The sequence below is a fragment of the Hetaerina americana genome, unplaced genomic scaffold (genome assembly GCF_022747635.1).
Source record: "Hetaerina americana unplaced genomic scaffold, ioHetAmer1.1.p SCAF_1, whole genome shotgun sequence".
Taxonomy (NCBI): domain Eukaryota; kingdom Metazoa; phylum Arthropoda; class Insecta; order Odonata; family Calopterygidae; genus Hetaerina; species Hetaerina americana.
In genome coordinates, this window is record NW_027286069.1 from 28,205,998 (window position 1) to 28,227,197 (window position 21,200).

At 38.0% G+C, this 21,200-nt stretch overlaps 1 protein-coding gene across 1 annotated transcript in view; it reads left to right on the plus strand.

Annotated features, from left to right (window-relative positions):
- Positions 1 to 2,635: 2,635 nt before the first annotated feature.
- The window catches only part of unc-13-4A (BAI1 associated protein 3), a 166,504-nt gene continuing 147,939 nt past the window's right edge, over positions 2,636 to 21,200 (plus strand). The window contains exons 1-2 of the mRNA XM_071595945.1: positions 2,636 to 2,646; positions 6,482 to 6,682. Of these exons, the coding sequence (XP_071452046.1) occupies positions 2,636 to 2,646; positions 6,482 to 6,682 (212 nt within the window). The remainder of the gene's footprint in view (positions 2,647 to 6,481; positions 6,683 to 21,200) is intronic.

Sequence of the window (21,200 nt, forward strand, 5' to 3'; positions counted from 1 at the left end):
AACCTCGCGATCCGAGAAAACTAACGACTCCCCGCAGCATCGTCATGGTGCACATTACGTCGAAATTCAACATCAAATATTTATGGAATATATTAATCATTTCATTGGAGAATATTCCTGATGGGCACACTTTTTTACTCCGTTTGACGGAATGAAGGAATGCCATAGTGACTGCTTAACTTAGTTATAATTAGTTATTAGCATGCATTACCAGGTACTGTAGAAACAGTTTACTGCTTTTTCAATAGATGTACAAGTTTTAAATCTATTATGAAGAGGTAAAATTGTGCGCTCTATTGCCATTTCTAACCCTGAGAAGAAGGCTTATCCTTTATTTATAATGTGCAATAACGAAATAGATGTGATTCTAAGACTATGACTTCAATGGTATGATCATTTAAAATTCTGGAAAATGCTCTTATTTTGCTCAAATATTTATTTAGGCGAATGCTAAGGAAAAATATCTTGCGTATGTTGCGAATGTTTTTGTGATGAAGGTGATGGCACTATTCGGGGTCAACAGTCACAGCCAAGGCCCGTAATTTTCCTCTTCGGCGACTCTGTGTGGGAATTTCCTTACCCTGGATAAGAAGCGCGTTTTATATATTTCTCCTATACTATCTTGCATGTCTCTCAAGTGTCTTAAACAAACTGATGGTATCATTAAATTCGCCGTTATGTATTCCTCCTCATGACATGCTCGAACGTAACCCATTTCTTGAGTTCTAGAATACAGAATAACGATTCACGAGGTTGCAATATTGCACTGAATTTGTCATTATGATTTAGGAAAGGATACACACACTTTGCACCACCACATTTGATCTTTGTGAAATGGTTTATAAATGCTTTCCTTAAAGATTTCACGAAAATATTTGTGAAATTATCTGGCTAGGTAGCTTAATTATTTTTACAAATTCATTCCTCTCTCATAGCTCTAGCATCACTTCTCAAAATGTGTATGCATTATAAAATAAATTTGGATCAATTGATAGAAATGGTTACTAGTTTTACGATGGAGCTATGATGCTCATCCTTGAATATAATGAAGACTGGATGTTCGTTCTACCACAGTGAATTAATTTTAAATCCTTAGTGCATGCATTACTTATTTTTTTAGATTTGGCCAGTTTAAGGAATTTTTCAGTCAAATATTTCCTCGAATCCTGGCTTTTATCAGTACATTATTCGCAGCGCATTCGTTCCGCATTGTCTGTATCCTGCCCAAATTAATGTTTCAATCCTAGCGACCGTCGCTCCGCAGTTGGTGGAAGTGAAGTTTCAGGGAGCTTACAGCAAGTTTCACTGGTGAAAACGGAATGGAGAGGATACTGTTCTTCTCAGAGGGCCCTGAACGCCAACCGTTCATATGCATAGAATAATCAAGATATCGTGTGTAGTCAAAATTAAAGCCTTCATTTTGTTGAGCACCACTAAACATTTCCAAGGTAAGAACCTTACACCTAAGGTAAGGTAAGGACCGGCTTCCACATTTATTTTTCATTGAGGTAGCACGTATTAAATGATCTTGATTAGTTTTTCAATGTAACGCGTAATGGCATACGGTATAAAGGTGAATTATAAATCACTTGCTCTAGAATTAGAGCAAGTGATAAGAGCCCTTTCCAGATTTTTATGTAATCCTAGTATTAAGATATCAATTGAGTAAAAAGTCCTTCTAATTGATTTTAACAAAGAGAGAGAAAAATCTTACAATATAATTAAACAAAAATGAAGGATGTTAATTTGGTAATAACGCTTAAATTTCTCTTGGATATTTGTCTTACACTATTGATATATTTTCTGCTCTCTACTTCTTTGCTGCATCCACTTTTATTTGTTGTGTGTAATTCTTCTGTACGTACTTACACAATGGATTTCCATTCATACGCTTTTTTATATTCAGTGTAAAAATAATTTCCCCATTACGTATTCCATTGAGGTTCAGTTTCATCTGTTATCACAGGCAAGGAAGGTCATTTGGTCTGCGAACATCTCAGAGATTAAGGACTAATGATTCTGAGCTCAAGTTCAAATCCCCATAAAAACTTGAGCTTATAAGCACGCACTTATGACAGGGATGCAAGTAAATTTACCGGGTCGACCCCTGTGTCACACGGCCATCTCAATTCATCTTCCCAGGTGACGGCGGTGGATGAATTTCGTTGAGGTACCCCAGCACGCCCTCTTTTCTGAGTTAGTGTAGCGTGCGAGAGTTCATCTGTAAGGAACGCCATTTGTTCCATCCAAGGGGACGTTGACCCTGGTGATCCATTGTCGTCCTTCACAGGGATCATGCTGATTCCGCCGTCGATTCTCTCTCGAATAACCGCTCGTCTATTCCTCATTCTTCATCTCCTCGATTTTTTGCCCTGAGCAAATTTTCACCGAGATAAACTAATCGATTGAGTGAAATAAATAAAAGTGGGAATTTGATATTTATGAGGCTACATGTATTGAGGTACTTTCCATGAACATTAATCAAATATTTTTCTTCAGTTTACTCTAAGCCATTTGAAAAAAAAGATTTCGTTACGGCGCATTATATGAGTAACAAGGAGTAGTTTGTGAACAATTCTATGATACACTAGTGATTATAAATGTTTCTTTTCATAGAGATTGTAAGCACGCAACTATGGCTGGGATGTGAGCCAATTTACAGTGTCGAAAGTTAAACCCGTTAATCAAATGAAAACCGGAAATGTATGAAACTATCTGTATGCTTGAATCATGTTTTATACGCATGTATTTTAGTATGTTGATATTAATTATTAAATAAGTGATTTTGGAATCAGCTCAGAGTCCTTAGAATAATGAAAATATTTTTCATTATTAATCATAATCAATTAGGAAATGAATTTCCTGGGAACAATTTGTGTTAAACCAATTAATCCAATTAAGTCCAATTTCATCGGTGTCTATACTCGTAAATTGTAACTGGAAATGCATTAATTCTTCAAGATTATTTGAGCACGTTTGGCGGTCAAGGGAGAACGCACCGTGAATTTTTAATATTCTGAAAAATTAACTAGCCCCTAAGCATTTAAAAATATAGTCCTATTATAACCCGTGGCGGAAAGTTTTTCTGTAAAAGGAGCCATTTTAGTTGAAGTACATTAAGACAACACTTAATAAGGTAATATTTAAGATCGTAAATACAGTTAAAATATCAGATTTAATGAAGGAGGCTTCGTACCGTACGGTGGTATTTTCGGTGGAGTTTTCAGACGTATCAGACGTTTTCAGACGTACGTCCGTCGGATTCGTCGTCACATTGTGAATGCCTATCGATATCATTGCCAGGCTTCTCTCCTTTCAAGGTATACCAAATTCTATCCCTAAATGTGCAAATTACATCAGTTGTTGGTTACCTCCGAAAATAGCTACTCTTACTGCATAACACGAGAGGTTAAGTCACAGTTTTGAATTTTGGTGAAAAGGTCCGGTTTTGGAGGGCTCTCGGGAAAATTACCAAATTTTAGCAAAGAGGATACCTGTAATCTTTTCGTTAGCTGAAGTTTTTGTCCAATGACATGCAGTGAGCATCACATCGTGAATTGAGTAAGTTCTGATTTCGGTTCCTGTGATGTAACTTCTAATCTGTCATCACAGTAGCCGTAAATTCGAGAAATTATCTGACCGTCTGATGGTATTACATCTCAGCACCTAGATAGCTTTGTTATGGTCCTGTAATGGTGCCCTTAGGGTTCTACAGCTTACAGTTAACGCCTCGTTAAAAATAGGTCCATACATGACAGACGTGGCTTAACGATTTCAGTGTAAGCATACACATACACACATAAGTGTGTGTGTATTTTTTTTAATACTTTCAGTTAATTATGTTACGTTAAATATGTTAACTATGAAAACTTTAAGTACCTTTCGATGGTTTTACAAATGCATAATCAAATTATTTATAATGCAGGTAATGTTGATTCTATAAATATCATTATTGATCGTTACACAATATAGTAGGATCATTAAATCTTAAATGGGAACGATACCAAAATATGATACAACTGTATTTCTTTCTTTACAGTCTCCGATTTCCATCAAATAATTTATTGTCAGCTTTGGAGCTATGATGGAAAAAATGAGAAATTCATTTAATTCAAGCATTATAATCGCCTCTACAGTTGACCAAATGCCGTAACTATATACGAGTAGTTTTCCAAGTAACTCTTGGTTATTAGTTTGTCGGTGTATTTAATGCCAGTATCAAGGCAGTTATTTCAAAAAAGCATTACCAATAACGTGAACTAAAAACAGGAGCATTTATTTCAATAATTCGTGTTTTGCATATTTGACTTCAAGTATCCCTTTTTAGGTATCCTCTCTCCCTCGAATCTAAATGAATATTGACGATTGCGAGACTAAATTCTGCATTTCAGTGTTCTGCTTCTAGTTTTCCTTCCCTTGATATTGCCCCACAGTCGTAAAATACTTGGAGCGTACGTCCTTATGATGTAGTCAACAGAGATGAAGTTACAGTGAGCCATCACATTCACGTAGTTAATCTAAATATTTGAGTGTCTGAAGTACCTGGACAAAGGATTCCCTCGAAATTTGAGCAAGAGTCTGAGAGTGCACTCAACCATGGCACCAGCGACCCAGCACACTGGGTGTGGCCTGATGTCTATTTTAAATATTCTCGCTGCCCTACAACGCCCTCTCATTTTCCATTGTATACGTTTAAACAAATTATTTTACCTTGAATTATCTATTGAAAGTTTGAGGTGTAAAAGTGCATCATATTGGATTAGAAGTCTTCAGACTGTTTTTTTATTGCCTGAAACAAAAATCAAAATTAATAGGCCTTACTTTTACTCTTAGGAAATAATACACGAAAGCATCACTCAATTAGAAATCAAATAATTTACTTAGTAAATTTTGAGCATAGGTTTGGAGGCATTTGGTAAATCTTCAAAGGATGGTAGTACATTCTAGGTACTGTTTTAACGAAAATTTGCTAATTTAGAATTTTTTAAATCAATTGGATTTTATTTTCAATTTTTCAATTAACGAATATTTACTTTTAAAGTGTTAAGACTTAATAGCTTTAACCGCCAAAATCAATATGATAGTTAAATGCCCCTCCACAAGCTGCCACTTTTGATAGTGCGATTTTGGCGCAAAATAATGACATGAAATACTGTTAAAAAATGTTTTTAAATGTATAAAATTTCACTTTGTTTCGATACAATGTTTTAAATTTTCGTATTCACTATATTTCCATCAAACACATTCACATCCTCAAAACTGGGCAGATATAGCCTAAAACACTTGCAATACATTGACATCAATGGCTAAAATATATTCAAGAAGCCTCAGTACATGTACGAGGGTCATCCGGAAAGTAGTACCCGTTCGTGCCGCATGAAGTGCTGACGACGCGAGTAGCCGCTGGACGAGGTCAGATAGCTTCAGTGGCTTGTCTGCCTTCTCTGAGCCAAGTTGCGTGACGCTAGCATTGCCTGTGTTGTTTCTGTGATTGTTTACAATGTTTAAAAAAATTGAGAACGCCGCCAGTTGTGAAGTGAGGGCAGTGATTAAATTCCTCAATGCAAGAAACGTTCGCCCATGTGATATTCATCGCCAATTAAAGGAGGTGTATGGAGACAATGTAATGGACGAGTCGTCTGTTCGGCGGTGGTGTCGCAACTTCAACATGGGGAGGGGGAACACACACGACGATGAGCGTTCGGAGAGACCGTCTGTCATTACAGACCAACTGGTGAGCTCAGTTGACGAATTCGTGAGGAACGATCGGCGCGTCACAATTGATGACATCTGTGAGCATTTTCCCAATGTTTCTCGAACAATTGTTCATGAAATTGTTAAACACCATCTGCATTATGCAAAAATTTGTGCAAGATGGGTCCCTCGCGTATCTCAATGAGCTGGCGGCGAAGGACTATGCAGCAGGAATACAGAAACTTGTCACACGTTATGACAAATGCCTTAATTTGCTTGGAGATTATGTTGAGAAGTAGTTTAAAGTATCCTCTTTCAAATAAAATTTTTTATGTTTGTTAATATTTACTTTTGTGTCTTTATTTCACGAACGGGTACTACTTTCCGGATGACCCTCGTATTTCAGTTTAAATGTGTCTGATGGAGAAAATAAAATTCAATTATGATCCCTACCTTATAGTATGTCGGAATGTGATTTTTTTCACTTCGTATGGTGATACATTATTTTCTAATCCTTGTTCATCCTCTGAGGAAAAATCTTTCCAAGCTCTACATAATGTGAAAAGCGTTCGTTCAGACTTTGAATAACTGTCAATCTGATGAAGGATTCGCATCGACGGAGGCCGTACACTTTCTATCCAAAATCTCCCATGCCGACATCCGTCGCAGTCACAGCTAAGCACTGCCTTCACAAACCTTCAGATAGGCAGAGAAATATACATATAAATGCTTGAAACTCTCCCGTGGAACCTCGTCTCATAACCCTTTCTCCCTTCTGCCTGTGCAGGGCTGAGGAGGCAGCAGACGGCTCCTTCTTCGAGAGCTTCACGGCGTTGCCATGGAAACTGGAGAACCGGAGGCTGATCGTGGTGCGGGAGGGGGAGGGCGGCGGGGGAGGAGGCGGCCTGGGCGGAGGGGGAGGCAGCGAGGGGGGCAGTGGAGGGGCGAGCGAGGGGGAGGGCGACGGCGATGGGGACGGGGAGGAGTGGTACGGGGGCGAGGGCGGACCGGGCGGGGGGGAGGGGGGAGAGGAGGAGGGGGAGGCGTGGGAGGGTGGGCCGGAAGGGGGAGGAGTGGGGAGCGAGGCCGAAGGGGGCTTGGGACCGGAGGCTTGGGCCGCGGGAGAGTGGAAGCTGGGAAGGAAGGAGGTAAGCAAACGCCCATTCTTCTTCTCCTCCTACCCACCTATGCCCCTGCACCTCGGTGCTTGCTCCCCTCTTCTTTATGCACGCATATATTTTTATGCCCCCCTCTCAACCGGTGACAACAAGTGTCTCTCCTCCCCCACCCCCGCCTCGTCCTCCCCCTTCTTCATTCTTGCAACCCCGCCCACTCCTTTCTCGCCGACGTTCCGCTTCCTTTTAAAGCATTTTGCGGTCCTGTTTTTATGGCCCAATCCTGTGTGCGCGCGAACGCCACACTGAAAAGCCACTTTGGCAAATTAGCACGAGCCTCGGGGGTGAACGTGCGGTCGTGGCTGCGGAACTACGACCGCCTGCTTCCCCCTCATCCCCTTCTCCCCTGATCCCCTTTTACCCTAGGACTCATCCTCGCGAGGGCAGTACATTAATATAAGGCTGGGAGTGAACTAAAAGTGGGGGCAGAGGTAAAATTTCCTCCTAAGGGAAAATCTGGTCTAATCTACTTCTCCACGTCTTCCTGATGAAATCAATGGTTCCTTTGCCATGGGAAACATATGCATTGAAGGGAAAATCATTTGCGGTTATATTCCAGTCAAACTTCTACAGATAGTACTTTTTAATATTTCATGTCAAACATTAAGGTTATTTTTTATTTGTTACTGTTGTATCCCCGTGTATAATTTACTATCTAACCTCCGTTTAAATGATCGTCGACCCTTAAAACTCCCCTATTTGAGAAAATCAGTGATATTTCTGATAATTTTTTTTCCAAATATAAAATAAATCAGAGATATGCAATAATTTCAAGTGTAAAATTCATTCGCCTTGACCGGAATTATACCAGTATCCCTCGATGCTCTGCCGGGTGCTTTAGCCAGTTGAGCCACCGAGGCTTCCAGATAAACTCCGACATTTTTGGGGCATTAAAGGAACAAGATGTTATGATGTAATTCCAATTTACTATATACTATCGCGGTATATCCCGCAGTTTTTTAACTTTTTATTCTTGATAAAAAGTGATTAATTTAATTGAAGACCTTAAGGAAACCTAAAGTTTTTAATAAACATACCAGTAGTTGATATTACTCGAGTACGAATTCCGTAATTTTGACTTTATTTGTTATATTACAGTACTACAATATTTCAAACTGCCAACTCAAACATATCCATATTTCCTTTTCGGGCACTTTTTTATTTGAAACTCGTTTTTTTATAATTCCTACACGCTGTAAATATAGAGCAATATAGATTGTAGCAGGTTAAAGAAAGCGTCTTGAAACCAATTAAAAGTTATGTATCACTAAAAGTTGATTTCTTTGGGCTACGTTTCATCCCTCCTCGTTGCTCATCCTCACCCAACTTTTTAAATTATTCAGTTTTAATTATGTCACAAATTGCTCATGCTTCTCGTTTCGACGTTATTCCCATCTGTTACCTTTTGAGTAGATCATCTAATTGGATTTCTAACCATTAAAGGGATACACGTTCACCAAGTTTAATATATGATCATTATTTCTCTCCCCATAACTCCGTCTTGGGCTGATTCCACGGTCATAAAACCTGGTGAAAATAATTGGTGGTCTAATTATTTAACCGAGTGTATTTTTATCGTGAATTCTCAGCTATCAACTCAGTGCCCTACAACGTTGTCTGTATGAATACTAACAAGAGCCGATCGTTCGCTGTTCACTGCATTCACTCTAATTTTTAAATTAATTTTTCTTTTACATTGCGCATCAAGGTACGCTGGTGGAAGATATCCCCCAGTCCTCTTAATAGACTAGTTTCCTTACCTTTTTGATACATACGTGATTCTTCATTACAAGAAAAACATCGTAAAGTGAAATACTAATTATATCGGCGAGTGCAATTTAATAGGTAGACACCTGAGTACGATATACCTCGAGTTCCAGGTTTGAAAGAACGAAGTTCTTTGTTGCCAGAACCTTTTAGCTCATACGTAACTCCTCATATTCGAATTGGCATTACTTCAGGGATGATGGTTATAACTCTGAAAATGCTGTCGTGATTTTGTATTGTGATGCCTATCTCTCAGATCTACACTGCTTATTTAATAGCGCAGTGTCCTGAGACTAAAATCTGCTTTGATAAAAACATCTGCCAATTCTTTGTTTAGTTAAGATTATATGTAAGTTAAACAAGTATTTAATCCCAAATAATAAGTATTTATAGACATGGTTTAAATAAATTACAAAACTCTGAGATTCTAAAGCACCCTGGCATCTTTGAGGTACTCCGGATGTATTTTCCTTTTAACGTTGCGTAGGCCGAATGGATCTGTCGAAAGCCTTGTCTATTTCGTGCTTTTTCTATTTCTTCAGCTCAAGATTTTATATGCTCTCCCCGTTTGCTTATCACGTCCGTGTGGAAAATGACCCATAGTTTATCTGAATATGTTATTTTTATTTTATGTGACATTTACTTCCAATGTTTTCATAAAAAATGTCGATTCTTTTTCCATCATCGTGGCTTGCAATTATCTTTACTACCACGCTAGTACGAGCTAATTTACTGATAGAAAATTTGGACAATTTAAATCGTTCGTTCAAACTGACAAACAAAGCATTCCAGGACTCATTATTACTCTGACATTAGATGCAACCTCGTGTATAAAATTAAGAGAATTCACAATCAGGCTTAATATTAAAAGAAAAATACCTCTTGAATACTTAAACGTTGTTCTCAAGGCCTTTTGGTTGTACGTAAGGGAATTTCAGAGTGCAAGTTCATCTTTTAAATCTCTCAAGGGCTCCATGTGATTTAGCTCCACACAGCACACTATAAAACGAACCTCATAAACGATTTCTTCCAAAGCATCAACACTGCATACCTGAGCCCCCTAGGCCTGGCACACGTTTAAATGATGTTATTATATCGTGAAACTTTATATTGAAGCAATTCCCTTGCATTTGAGTATTAAATTAAGCATTCCCTGGGAATGGGGGTTCTCAGTGAAGAGCTTGCGAACAACGTTGCACCATTCCTCGAAAACCTATTAAGAAAGTCGGATTCCGAAACCATTTCTTCACAAAATGGAAGATATCTAACGCCACCTCAATGCTTAATTTTTAAGGTAGGAAATAAACAAGCAATTAGCAATTACGGGTCAATCGTATAAACTTTCTCGCCAGTTAAAATACTAGAAGACATCGATTTGGACAAAACTTTTGTGTGAGTATGTATGTATACATATAGCCATTCACATGGAATTAGCTATTAGGAAAAAGGGATAGGAACATATATAAAGGACGAACACAGGAGTGGTGGGAAAGACGGAGTCGAGCAGATCATAAGTGTAAAAATATTTCCTTGACCGGGATTTGAACTACGGATCTTTCTAGAGCATGTAGAACAGTTAACGTATTTCGGAAGTGTTTTGGATCAGAATAGTCCAAGGGGTAGGGACATACGGAGAAAAATTGCATTGGGCTAAGAAGCCTTCAAAAGGAGGAGAGAATTGATGTCAAGGGCATTGAGTAAGGATGTCCAGAAAAGACTCGTCAAAACTTTGATGCGAAGCGTAGTTATGTACGGCGCTGAAGCATGGTCACCGAAGCAGAAGAATAGGCGTAGATTGGTGGCTCTTGAAATGTGGTTATGGAGGATAATGGAGAGGGTAAAATTGATCGAAAGGAACACAAACGAGGAAGTGATAGGTAAGGTGGGCGAGAAGGGAGGATTGTTGGGAGAAATCATAATTAGGCAGGAAAAATGGATAAAAATCATATTGATCGGCAGTAGGATGTTGAAAACTGGGATAGCGGGGATGATGTTAGGCTAACGAGGAAAGGACAGAAATAAGATATGGATGTTGCACGGGATGAAGGGAGGAAGGAACTGTACAGAGATGAAAAGGGACCTGATGTAGATTACTATTTTGGGGTTTGCTTTGTTAGGAAAAACAAAATATTTATTTGGTAGTTGTGTCCATCCGAAACCTACCTTAAGCGGTAGATTACCTAATATATATATATATATATATATATATATATATATATATATATATATATATATATATATATATATATATATATATATATATGCATATGCATATTCCTCAAATGTAACAAATTTTCATAAAACAATGAGTATGCATTTATAGAAAATAACGCGCGAGACCTATCGATGACCTTTTATTCATAAAATTTTAAAATCATCGAGGAGGGAATGGACCGATGAAGTAATAAAAGCGGTATTAGTAAACATATAGCAATGTAAAAGAGAAAAAAGGATATGAGGGATAATACGGAAAAGAAGAACAAATTGGGCATATTTTGTCACATAAAGGATTTCCTAGCGGTATAAAAGTAGAGAAAAGAAGGAAAGCTATGAATAAAGCCAATGACAAATTATTATGCCGAGGAAAGGGAAATGTAAGAAGGAAGGTCTGCCGTTGAGTAAGATAGCAATAGAAAGAGAAGAGCACAGCCCTCTATCATCGGATTGAACTACCTGTACTTTGCTTGATATTTTTATAATCATGGGAAAGGAATAGAAAATTGATCATGTCACGTTTATGGATGCTAATAAAACCTTTGGATTTAGTCCCGCCGGTAAAGTTTAGACGTAACCTGTGAGGGTACTTAATACATAATTTCCAGCTGCAAACAAAATTACCGCAATGACTCGCTTAAATCACAGCTGGATCCAATTAATTAAAACGAAAACATGATAAGATTCTTGCTTCTTTTTGTGCGGATAAATGACATTAATTCTCACCTAAAAGAATATTTTTCCGGTGGTCTTTCGAGTAGTTTCAGGGGTGATGTGGTGGCATTAGAACATAATGAAAAAAAGATAGTAACAATTTTCCACTAAATAACTTTTATGGTACAATATGCAATTCGTACAAACTAGTACAATCAAACTTATCGAGTGGAAAATTGGTGCTATATTTTCTTTATTACAGCGATATTTTAATGCATAGAGTTATAGTAAACTTGCACACTGCCAAGTACCTAATAAATTCATAAGTGGTCATGGGGTCGAGAATTGATATTAAAATTTGTACGACAGAACTTTTCATGAAAAAAAGAAAAGATGAACTAACCCGAGCTTCTATGTACCCGCAACGATTTAATATGAGCATCGCTGATCGATTGAAGTGTAACTTTGCCATTGGGGCCCTTTGAAAAGGATAATACGCAGCACATACGGTAGCTCCTTGAATAAATTCGCACTTGGAAATGATACAGTTGAAAAATGTAGCGATGAAGTGAAGAAAGTGAAAGAACGATTTAATTACCTGATAGTTTGACTACTCATAGACTTTGCCTTAAGCGCCCATACCAGAGAACACTGATTCGAGAATTGAAAGGTATAGAGAAAACCTTCCCGAAAAACAGCCATGAAAGAACCCTCGAAGTAACACGATTACTGCAAAACTTGGGATGGGCTCTTAAGCCACATCGCCGATTTTCTAATTGAGCTAATTAGAAATTATCATTTCAATTATCTGATTCTTGAATTAATTGAAACCCTCAATCAGTTTGTTGAACAATAATGACGAATTCAGAAATATATATCTCCTTTACATTTTCATGGTTCGTGTCCTAACACAAGCAATGAATATCACTAAAACATTAAATATCACTATGGCTGCCGCGAGTAATAAGTCAATTAGTTGGTGTCCTCTCATTTTAAAATAACTTAAGAACTGGAAGAATCTTTATTTTCTGTGTTAAACCAAACAATATTACTCTAATCCAAGTCCTATTTATTTGTGAATTTATAAATTAATTTATAAGTCCGCGAATATAAACTTAAACTCATTTATAAGTTCAAGATATATACATAAATAAACCTTTGCTTCTGGATTTATTGAGGTTTATATAAAATCATGGGCAACTTAAATAAGTATATCCGGACCATGAATTTATCACATTTTTTATGAAATATATTTTTAATGAGCAGATTCATATTTATTTAAAATTAATAATTGCAGAGTTTTCAAGAATTATTCATGTAAAGTATTTTATATTTAGCGAACTACTCTTGGCTGAAAATATTTGAACACGTTGTAAATGGAGTATAATACACTATTATTGCATTTTTTTTCATTTTTCGTCTGAAAATTTCAACCAAGTTTCTACTATGGATCTAAATGGTATCGATGGGTTCCTCTTTTTTGCTTCGCTGGCTAAATCACGTTATCGTATTTTCTTAAGTCGGTTTCAATTAATACATTCACTATAAGCTTTAAATTACGAGGCAAGCAAAAATATACTGATTTTGCCATTTGCATCTTACATTTTTCCAAATTAAAATATTTGTTTCAAGTCACTTGATTTCATTCAGTATAAAATATTTTAACACGAAATTTTAAACGCCTCTTTAAATGTCACTGTGTCTCTACAGACTCACGTCTAAGATAATTTCCTTTCTATTTTTAGTGAGTGTACCAAATTGATTGGATCTACGTCACCTTCTACCAGTAAATAAATGTAAGGAACCCAAATAATAGTTTTTAAAAATTAGGATTGGCGAACCCCAGCTTCCTCAATATGGATTATTTTTTAATCTGTTTATCTGCATGCTGCGATCATTCGAAACTTTTACATTTATTCACGCTCATGATAGTAATGCTTAACGTAATTATTTGCATTACAAAGCCGCTCAATCACTCTATTTCAATTCATTGCCGTTCCATGACTGGGCGTTCTAGTTGAAACAGTTAAGGCTAGGATTACGTCTTTCACCCCGACTCTATTCCCAGAAGAAATTTCACAGAGAGGAATTTTATAAAGGGTTGGGAGATCACAACATTTAGCTCGCATTATAAATTAGGAATATCCCTACAATTTCCTCTAGTCCGTCAACTCCACCCCCACCCCCAACCCCACCCCCAACCCCACCTTTAATCTCCGACTCCTGAGTCCTTTTTATCATGTACGACACTAACAACATGTGAAATATATTCTTACGAATTTAGCTTTATTGAAGTCTGAACCGATGAGTGAAGTGCTGAGCATCACAATACAACATTTTGGCTTTGCTTCACGTTACCTCATTCACTTAAGCTTACTCAAAGGCTCAAACTAATTGTTAGGTTAAAACAACAAAAATAAATGTATGCATCTCAGTAAATATCCTGTTTGAGTTTAATAGTGCCTTAACTCTATTTGAATTCCATGCCTTGTGAGGACATTGAAAAAATTTAAAAGAGAAAATAGCATTAAATCAACCCTGGTTAGTTAGCCTTCTGAACTCCTTGTTACCTTACAGTTGCGCGTTGAAGATCATTTTACCTGCAGGTCAAATTGCTAATTTTTGGGTTTGGCCTGCAGGCCCGGTTCTATAGGTTTCTACAGAGAATAATTTTAAGATTAAGCTTGACGAATCAGACTCTCCTTTCATAATATTCAATAACCTGCGACTGAAGAATGGTATCCATTTACAAGATGACGTATAGTTCAAGGAGAACATTCGTGAACAGTTTCGTGACTTCAGTTGGTTTGAAAACCTGTGTTATCCGAATGTCCCTGCTTTGCTCGCAATATACTTCAACTTTCTTTCACTTTGACTTTGAAAGCTGGACTAGTGAAACTTTTAAACGCCTTTTTCCATACAAGTGATGTAAATGTATTTTCAAGGTGCTATCTTTCTAACGGGAAGTACCACTTGCCCCTTGCCATTTTTTAACTGGAGTTTATTAAACTGCTGGCCTGAGATGATGCTCACGCCGTTTCATTCAGGTGCGAGGAGGCATTCAACTTAGTTCGAGAACTTGATTCTTACTCTACTTAAGAAATGGCAAAAAACGAAGGGTGCCATCAAACTTTTCTCATCTTTTCGAAACTCGGTTATTAGAAACCCACGGCAAACATCCCCCGTCCACACACAAAAAGTAATTCGCTCACGGAGCGTAGCTTCATTTAAATAACGGTCCGTAAGGCTCGGGGTCTCTTTATTTTTCATAGCGTACACAAAGGATCTGCCCCTCCCTCCACTCATTTTTTAAATCCTTCTACCCCACCTCTGTCCCATTTATCCATATAAACCCGCACACACACACACACAAATATGTGAGTGTGTGTGTATATATTAATATATATTTATATGTATATAAATATATATATACACATATATATATATACATATATATATATATATATATATATATATATATGTATATATATATATATATATATATATATATATATATATATATATATATATATATATATATATATATATATATATATATATATATATATAGTATGTCGATTCCCTCCACTGCGTAAACAGTCAAAGTTCGGGTTTAGGAGGAGGGGATCACCTGGATAGGGGGGAGGCGGTGGTTGTGTCGGCAGAGGAGGAGCAAGAGGGTAAGGATGGTGATCAAAAAGGGTATAGGTGAAAAAATGACTGGAGAAGAGCAGGAAGGAAGGTTTTCGGAAAGTGAGGATAAAAAGAGGGAGGGGGCCGGAGACCAAAAACCCAAATAGTTGGGGTTGGGGAGAACCTGGCAAAGGTGGTGATGGTGGAGAGAGGAAATGGAACGCTGCTATGGGTGGAGGAAATGGGAGAGGATGGTGGTGGGTAGGTGGGCTCGGGGGAAGGTAAAAGGGGTATGGGAAAGTGCGATGAGATGGAACGGGAGGGGGAGGGTTGTGTGGGAGAGAGAAGGGTTGGTTGAAAGGGGAAGGTTGTCGACTCGTCGTATCACGAATGAGGGGGGAGGTGGTTGAGATCCCTGGAGGGAGAGAGTGGGGAAGGTCGTGGATGGAGGATGGGCGGTAGTTTTTGGGAAGCGGAGGGAGGGGCGGTGAAGAGGGTGGGGTCGAAGGGGTTGTGATTGAGTATCGACCGTGGGATGGGATGGAGAGGGGAGGTGGAAATCGAGGGAATGAGAGGAGAACGGGCCGAGAGAAGCGGGCGGGGACGTGGAAGGAGTGGCGAGAGGGTTTTTTTTCGTGAGAGGAGAGAGAAAATGAAAGCAGACGGAAGGTGACAGATAGATACGTTTATTGTCGTAAGCCTCTCAGAGTACCCCGTCTCCCCACCTCCCTCCTGTACGCGTGCTGATGCAGTCGTTGAATGGATTCGAAACACAAAAGCAGTTGCGCAATAAAATGATGTTTGTTCCGCGCCGTCCGCTCTGAGGGCCCAGATTAGACTCCTGCGGGGAACGCGCGCTTTATGGGATTTTTTTATCCTATCTCCACCTGTGAGATTTGGAGGAAAACCCGTCAAATTTAGTGCGCAGTTTTCTCTAAAAGAGGAGTCCCGGTGGCATCTTCCGTCCTATAAATTTGAATCTAGGTTAGCACCGGCATGTTCTCTTCTTTTCCTCTGTTATATCGTTTCATCCGTTGCTTCCATTAATTCCTGCGCCTTCATGCATTCAATGTTGCTACTCATTAAATGCTTATCAGAAGCTGACATTACGGTTAATATTAGTATTTGCATTAGGTTCTGATTGCTACATGCGATATATCTCAACTAGAACGTCCTCCGTCGTGTATTCAAGAATTAGGCCAGTGACGAGTATGGAAATAAAAAATATCCTAAATGGTAGGGGAATCTCTCTCTCTCTCTCTCTCTCTCTCTCTCTCTCTCTCTATATATATATATATATATATATATATATATATATATATATATATATATTTATATATATATATATATATTTATATATATATATATAGTGCAATACACAGTAACACACAATATAGAAACACCAAAAAAGAGAACACTCACATGTATTTTCTTGATATTTCGACGGAAACAATCCGTCTTCCTCTGAAGATAGAGAAGTAGACCCATTACTTCTATATCTTCAGAGGAAGACGGATTGTTTCCGTCGAAATATCAAGAAAATACGTGTGAGTGTTCTCTTTTTTTGTGTTTCTATATTGTGTGTTACTGTGTATTGTACTATTCGGCACTTCCGTGTTACGTCTATGAAAGCATATATATATATATATATATATATATATATATATATATATATATATATATATATATATATATATATATTATTATTATTATTATGATTATTATTATTTAATAGGCAATCTACCGGTTAAGGTAGGTTTTTGGATGGACATAATTACTAATTAAATAATTTGTGACCCCTAGCAATACACAACATCCTACTCTACATCAGGTCCCTCTTCAGCTCTGAGTACTTTCTTCCTCCCTTCATCCCGTCCAACATCCCTATCCTGTTCCTTCCCTTTCCTCTTTTGCCCAACACTCTCCCCTTTATCACAGTCTTCAACATCCCACTGCCGGTCAACACCCCCTTCATCCACTTTTCCTGCCTCCATTGGATTGCTCCCAACAAACCCCTCTCTTCGCCCACCATACCAAGTACTTCCTCGTTTGTTTTCTTCTCTGTCCATTTCACCTTCTCCATTCTTCTCCACACCCACATTTCAAAAGCCTCCAATCTACGTCTATCCTCCTGCTTCAATGACCACGTTTCCGCGCCGTACATAGCTACGCTCCATATCAAAGTTTTTACGAGTCTTTTCTTAACATCCTTACTCAACGTCCCCGTCATCAACTCCCTCCTCCTTGTGAAAGCCTCTTTTCCTAGCGCAATTCTTCTCCTTACGTCCCTACTACTTTGACCATGTTGGTCCAAAACACTACCGAGATACGTAAACTGTTGTACCTGCTCTAGTTTTTGCCCTCCTATTCTACTTGGCCTTTTTCTTTCTAGAAAATGACATAACCTTTGTTTTATTAATATTGATTCTCATCCCATATTTGTCGCACTGAATTTCCAATTCACTCAGCAATGCTTGCAGCCCCTTGGCTGACTGATAAACTAAAGCTTGGTCATCAGCAAACCTAAATGATTTTACGAATTCCCAGCCCACTTTCATTCCTACCTCCAGTTCTTCCCATACCTCTTTGATCATTTCCGCTGCATACAGGTTGAACAGCAACGGTGATAATGGGCAACCCTGCCTTATACCCCTTCCTAACACTGCCCATCCGGACTCCCCGTTTCCCACCCGCACCTGAGCAGTCTGAGACATGTTGCGGATTAGCCTCCTTTCCCTCCTATATATATATATATATATATATATATATATATATATATATATATATATATATATATATATATATATATATATATATATGTGTGTGTGTGTGTGTGTGTGTGTGTGTTTGTGTAATTAATTATATGAAAAATTAATATATGTGAATATGTATTCCCAGATTTACATTTCTAGGTTGGTAATAAACACGTTCCAAACTATAAAGGAAGTTGAAACATAGCTCTTTTGACTAAAACTTTAATTAATTTAATGCCATATTTCAATTCACCATCAAATTATTTTAACACCGTTGACACTCTTGACGCCATTAAGTGCTAATTATAATATACCAATTATTACTATGAATACTGAATCAAGTGAGCCCTTAATAGGCCAATGTGTGTGTAATGGTAACTGAAGGATATTTGACCCAAATCAATACATTCGTTAATTAATTGATAGGTTAAAAGCGTATGACAACAAATAAATTATTTTAGCACAATGTGCATTTTTTCTTTTATAAAATACCACACAATACATTACGCAGTCTTAATTAACGTAAGCAAATGAAAGACATGTTCTATATCACATAAATAGACGCATAATTTTAACAGCATAGGTTAGTAATGGTGTCAAATACAATTCAAGGTTTATATGTTAATCACAAACAATTGATCGAATAATGTGATGTAAATTTTGAATTGATATTTTCAAATCTTCTCAGAAACCTTTCCCTGGCTTCTTATAACTATTTTTATCTAATATATACAAGGTCTGTCCCAAAAGTAGAAGGACTGAGTCGATTAAAGAATAATAATTACCATAATTGATACATTCACTCAAAAGTCACCGAAGTAGCACCCTTGTTCGTCTACACACCGCTGCCAATGGGTTTTCCACGCCTCGTACGCCTCCTAGAAGGCGACGCCCAGAATGCTCCTAAGCTCCCTAGTCACGGCTTTTTACATGTAAAACGCGTCCACAGAGCCGTGGCGACGTCCTTTCAGCACAAATTTGTGACGGAGGAAAAGGCAGAAGTGTGGTGGGGCATTGTGTAATAAATTTGGAGCCTCGCTCACATGGCCAAAAAGCTCTTTGCAGATCCACATGTGTTTCCTTTTGTTCGTCCGAGAGCACTCGTGGCACCAACTTCGGGCACACCTTTCTCAGGCCCACGTTTTCGCTCACAAATCGATTCACATCACATTCAGGGATGCCAAGTGCATCAGAAACCATGCAAACACTTAATTTGCTGTCCTGTCCAACAAAGCCTTCTCTCTTGCAAGATTTCCGCCACTTTTTGAGGCTGAAGGGCGTCCTGAATGTTCGATGTCTTCAACATCTTCTCTACCCTACCGAAACAACTTGTGCTCCTAAAAAACACCCGCACTACCAGTGGCGTTATCAAAATAAGCTGTCTTGAGCATTTCATGAGTCTATTTCTTGGTTTTTACCATTTTCACCCAAAGTTTGATGGCGTACCGCTATTCCAATAAACCTGTCATGACAGATCGTAGCGAGGTCATGTTGTAGAGGTTTCGCAAACAATCGATCTGCACTCCAAAAATGCTGGGAGTCAACTGCCACCGGCCTCCAACCATTCCAGAGACTCCCCTCCCTCGAACCCAACCAGAGATACTGCTGTTTCTCTATCAAGGAAAAATAAGTCCTGATACTTTTGGACCAGACCTTTTAATATATTTATACTCATGCGCTCTGGAGGATTTTAAAATATTTTATTGTACGTATTTAGGTGATATTTGGTGCTAAAAATGTATTTTTATATCTGATACCATTCCGATCGTCCAATAGATATTCATAAAAGTCCTATAGTTTGTGTTGGAATTCGCGGTTATATTCATTTTAATGGAAAAGAGAGGGAGAAAGGGCAATAACTTAATATCTTATTGACGCATACAACATTTCCGGTATTTAACATGGCAATTTCCAAGCCCTTATTTCAAAAGCCTCCATTCTACGAGTAAGTACCCCTATCGTCTTGTTTCAACGGCCAGGTTTTCCCGCCTTGCAAAACCGCGCTAAATGTTTAATACTCAGGTTGTCTCTAATATTTTCCTAACATTCTTACTCGGCAACTTTTTCCTCACCTAACGATTCCCTCCCCGTGAAAGATTCTTACCTAGCAAAATTCTTCTTCTTGTCCTTTATACTTGGATCATTTCAAAACACTTCCAAGATAGGTATACAAATATGTTCATTTGTTATGCCTAAACAAGCCTATACATGTAAGCTCCAATTTATGATCTATTTTCGTAAGTAACTTCGCCTTTCTCTTTTTCAGAAACCCTCATAACCTTTGTTTTGTTGATATTGACTATCATCCCATATTCATCACCATTTATACCATACCTATCACACTGATATTCTAATGATCTCAGCGTTGATTGTGAGAACTTGACTGACTGGTTAACTAAAGTATTGAATCAGATAGCCTCGATCGAGGCTACCTGGTTTAATATATTCTCCGCCAACTTTCATTCCTATCTCTAGTTCTTCCCATGCCCCTTTTGTCACAAATATAGCTAGGAAAGGAAACTATTAAAAATCAAAGTTATTGCAAATGGAAACGATTTCAAAGAATAATGTATTGGCTACGCTCTTAATAACCGCAAATTTAATGAAAATTAAGTGCAAACACCGAAATACAGAGAAAATATGGCAAGCATTGTTACTAAAAATTTCCTTTTTATTATTACCTTTCAGAAAAAATCGATAAAATATGAAATCTGAGACTCGCATAGTAAAAAAATTAAAAACGCACTAGGAAGCACATAAGACCAATTGTAACTCATGTGAAGTTTTTCATACTGACCAAACACGCTGAATGATTTTACCCCGATTCAAGGAACTTTTTTACCATTTCAGCCACAACAGATCTGGGATACTCCTAATAGCAGAGTGCATAATTAACCTCGGAGTCAACATCAGGAAGATTGAATTCTGAAATAAAAACAAATCATTTACCAAACCCAAAATTTTGTGAAGTCTCTAAAATTTCATTCCCACGAAATATTTGTTAGATAGTGAAATCTTCACCACTTTTTCGTCGTTCTCACTAGCACACCATTAAAAGTCCGTTTCTTTGATGGTCACCCTAACAGTAAACTTTCCATCGATAATGAACGCAGGTACCATCCACTAATCTCCTCCACCCCATTGGAGGTGGAGGATTCACCATTCTTTCATATCCACTCCTGTTGCTGTCATCAGTCAAACCACCCATGCATGGGTACTTTCATTTTCATATACTATACACTAAATGCATTTATGTATATAACCAGATCCACTTCCCAATTTACCCAAACCAGATCCTGATAGCACACCT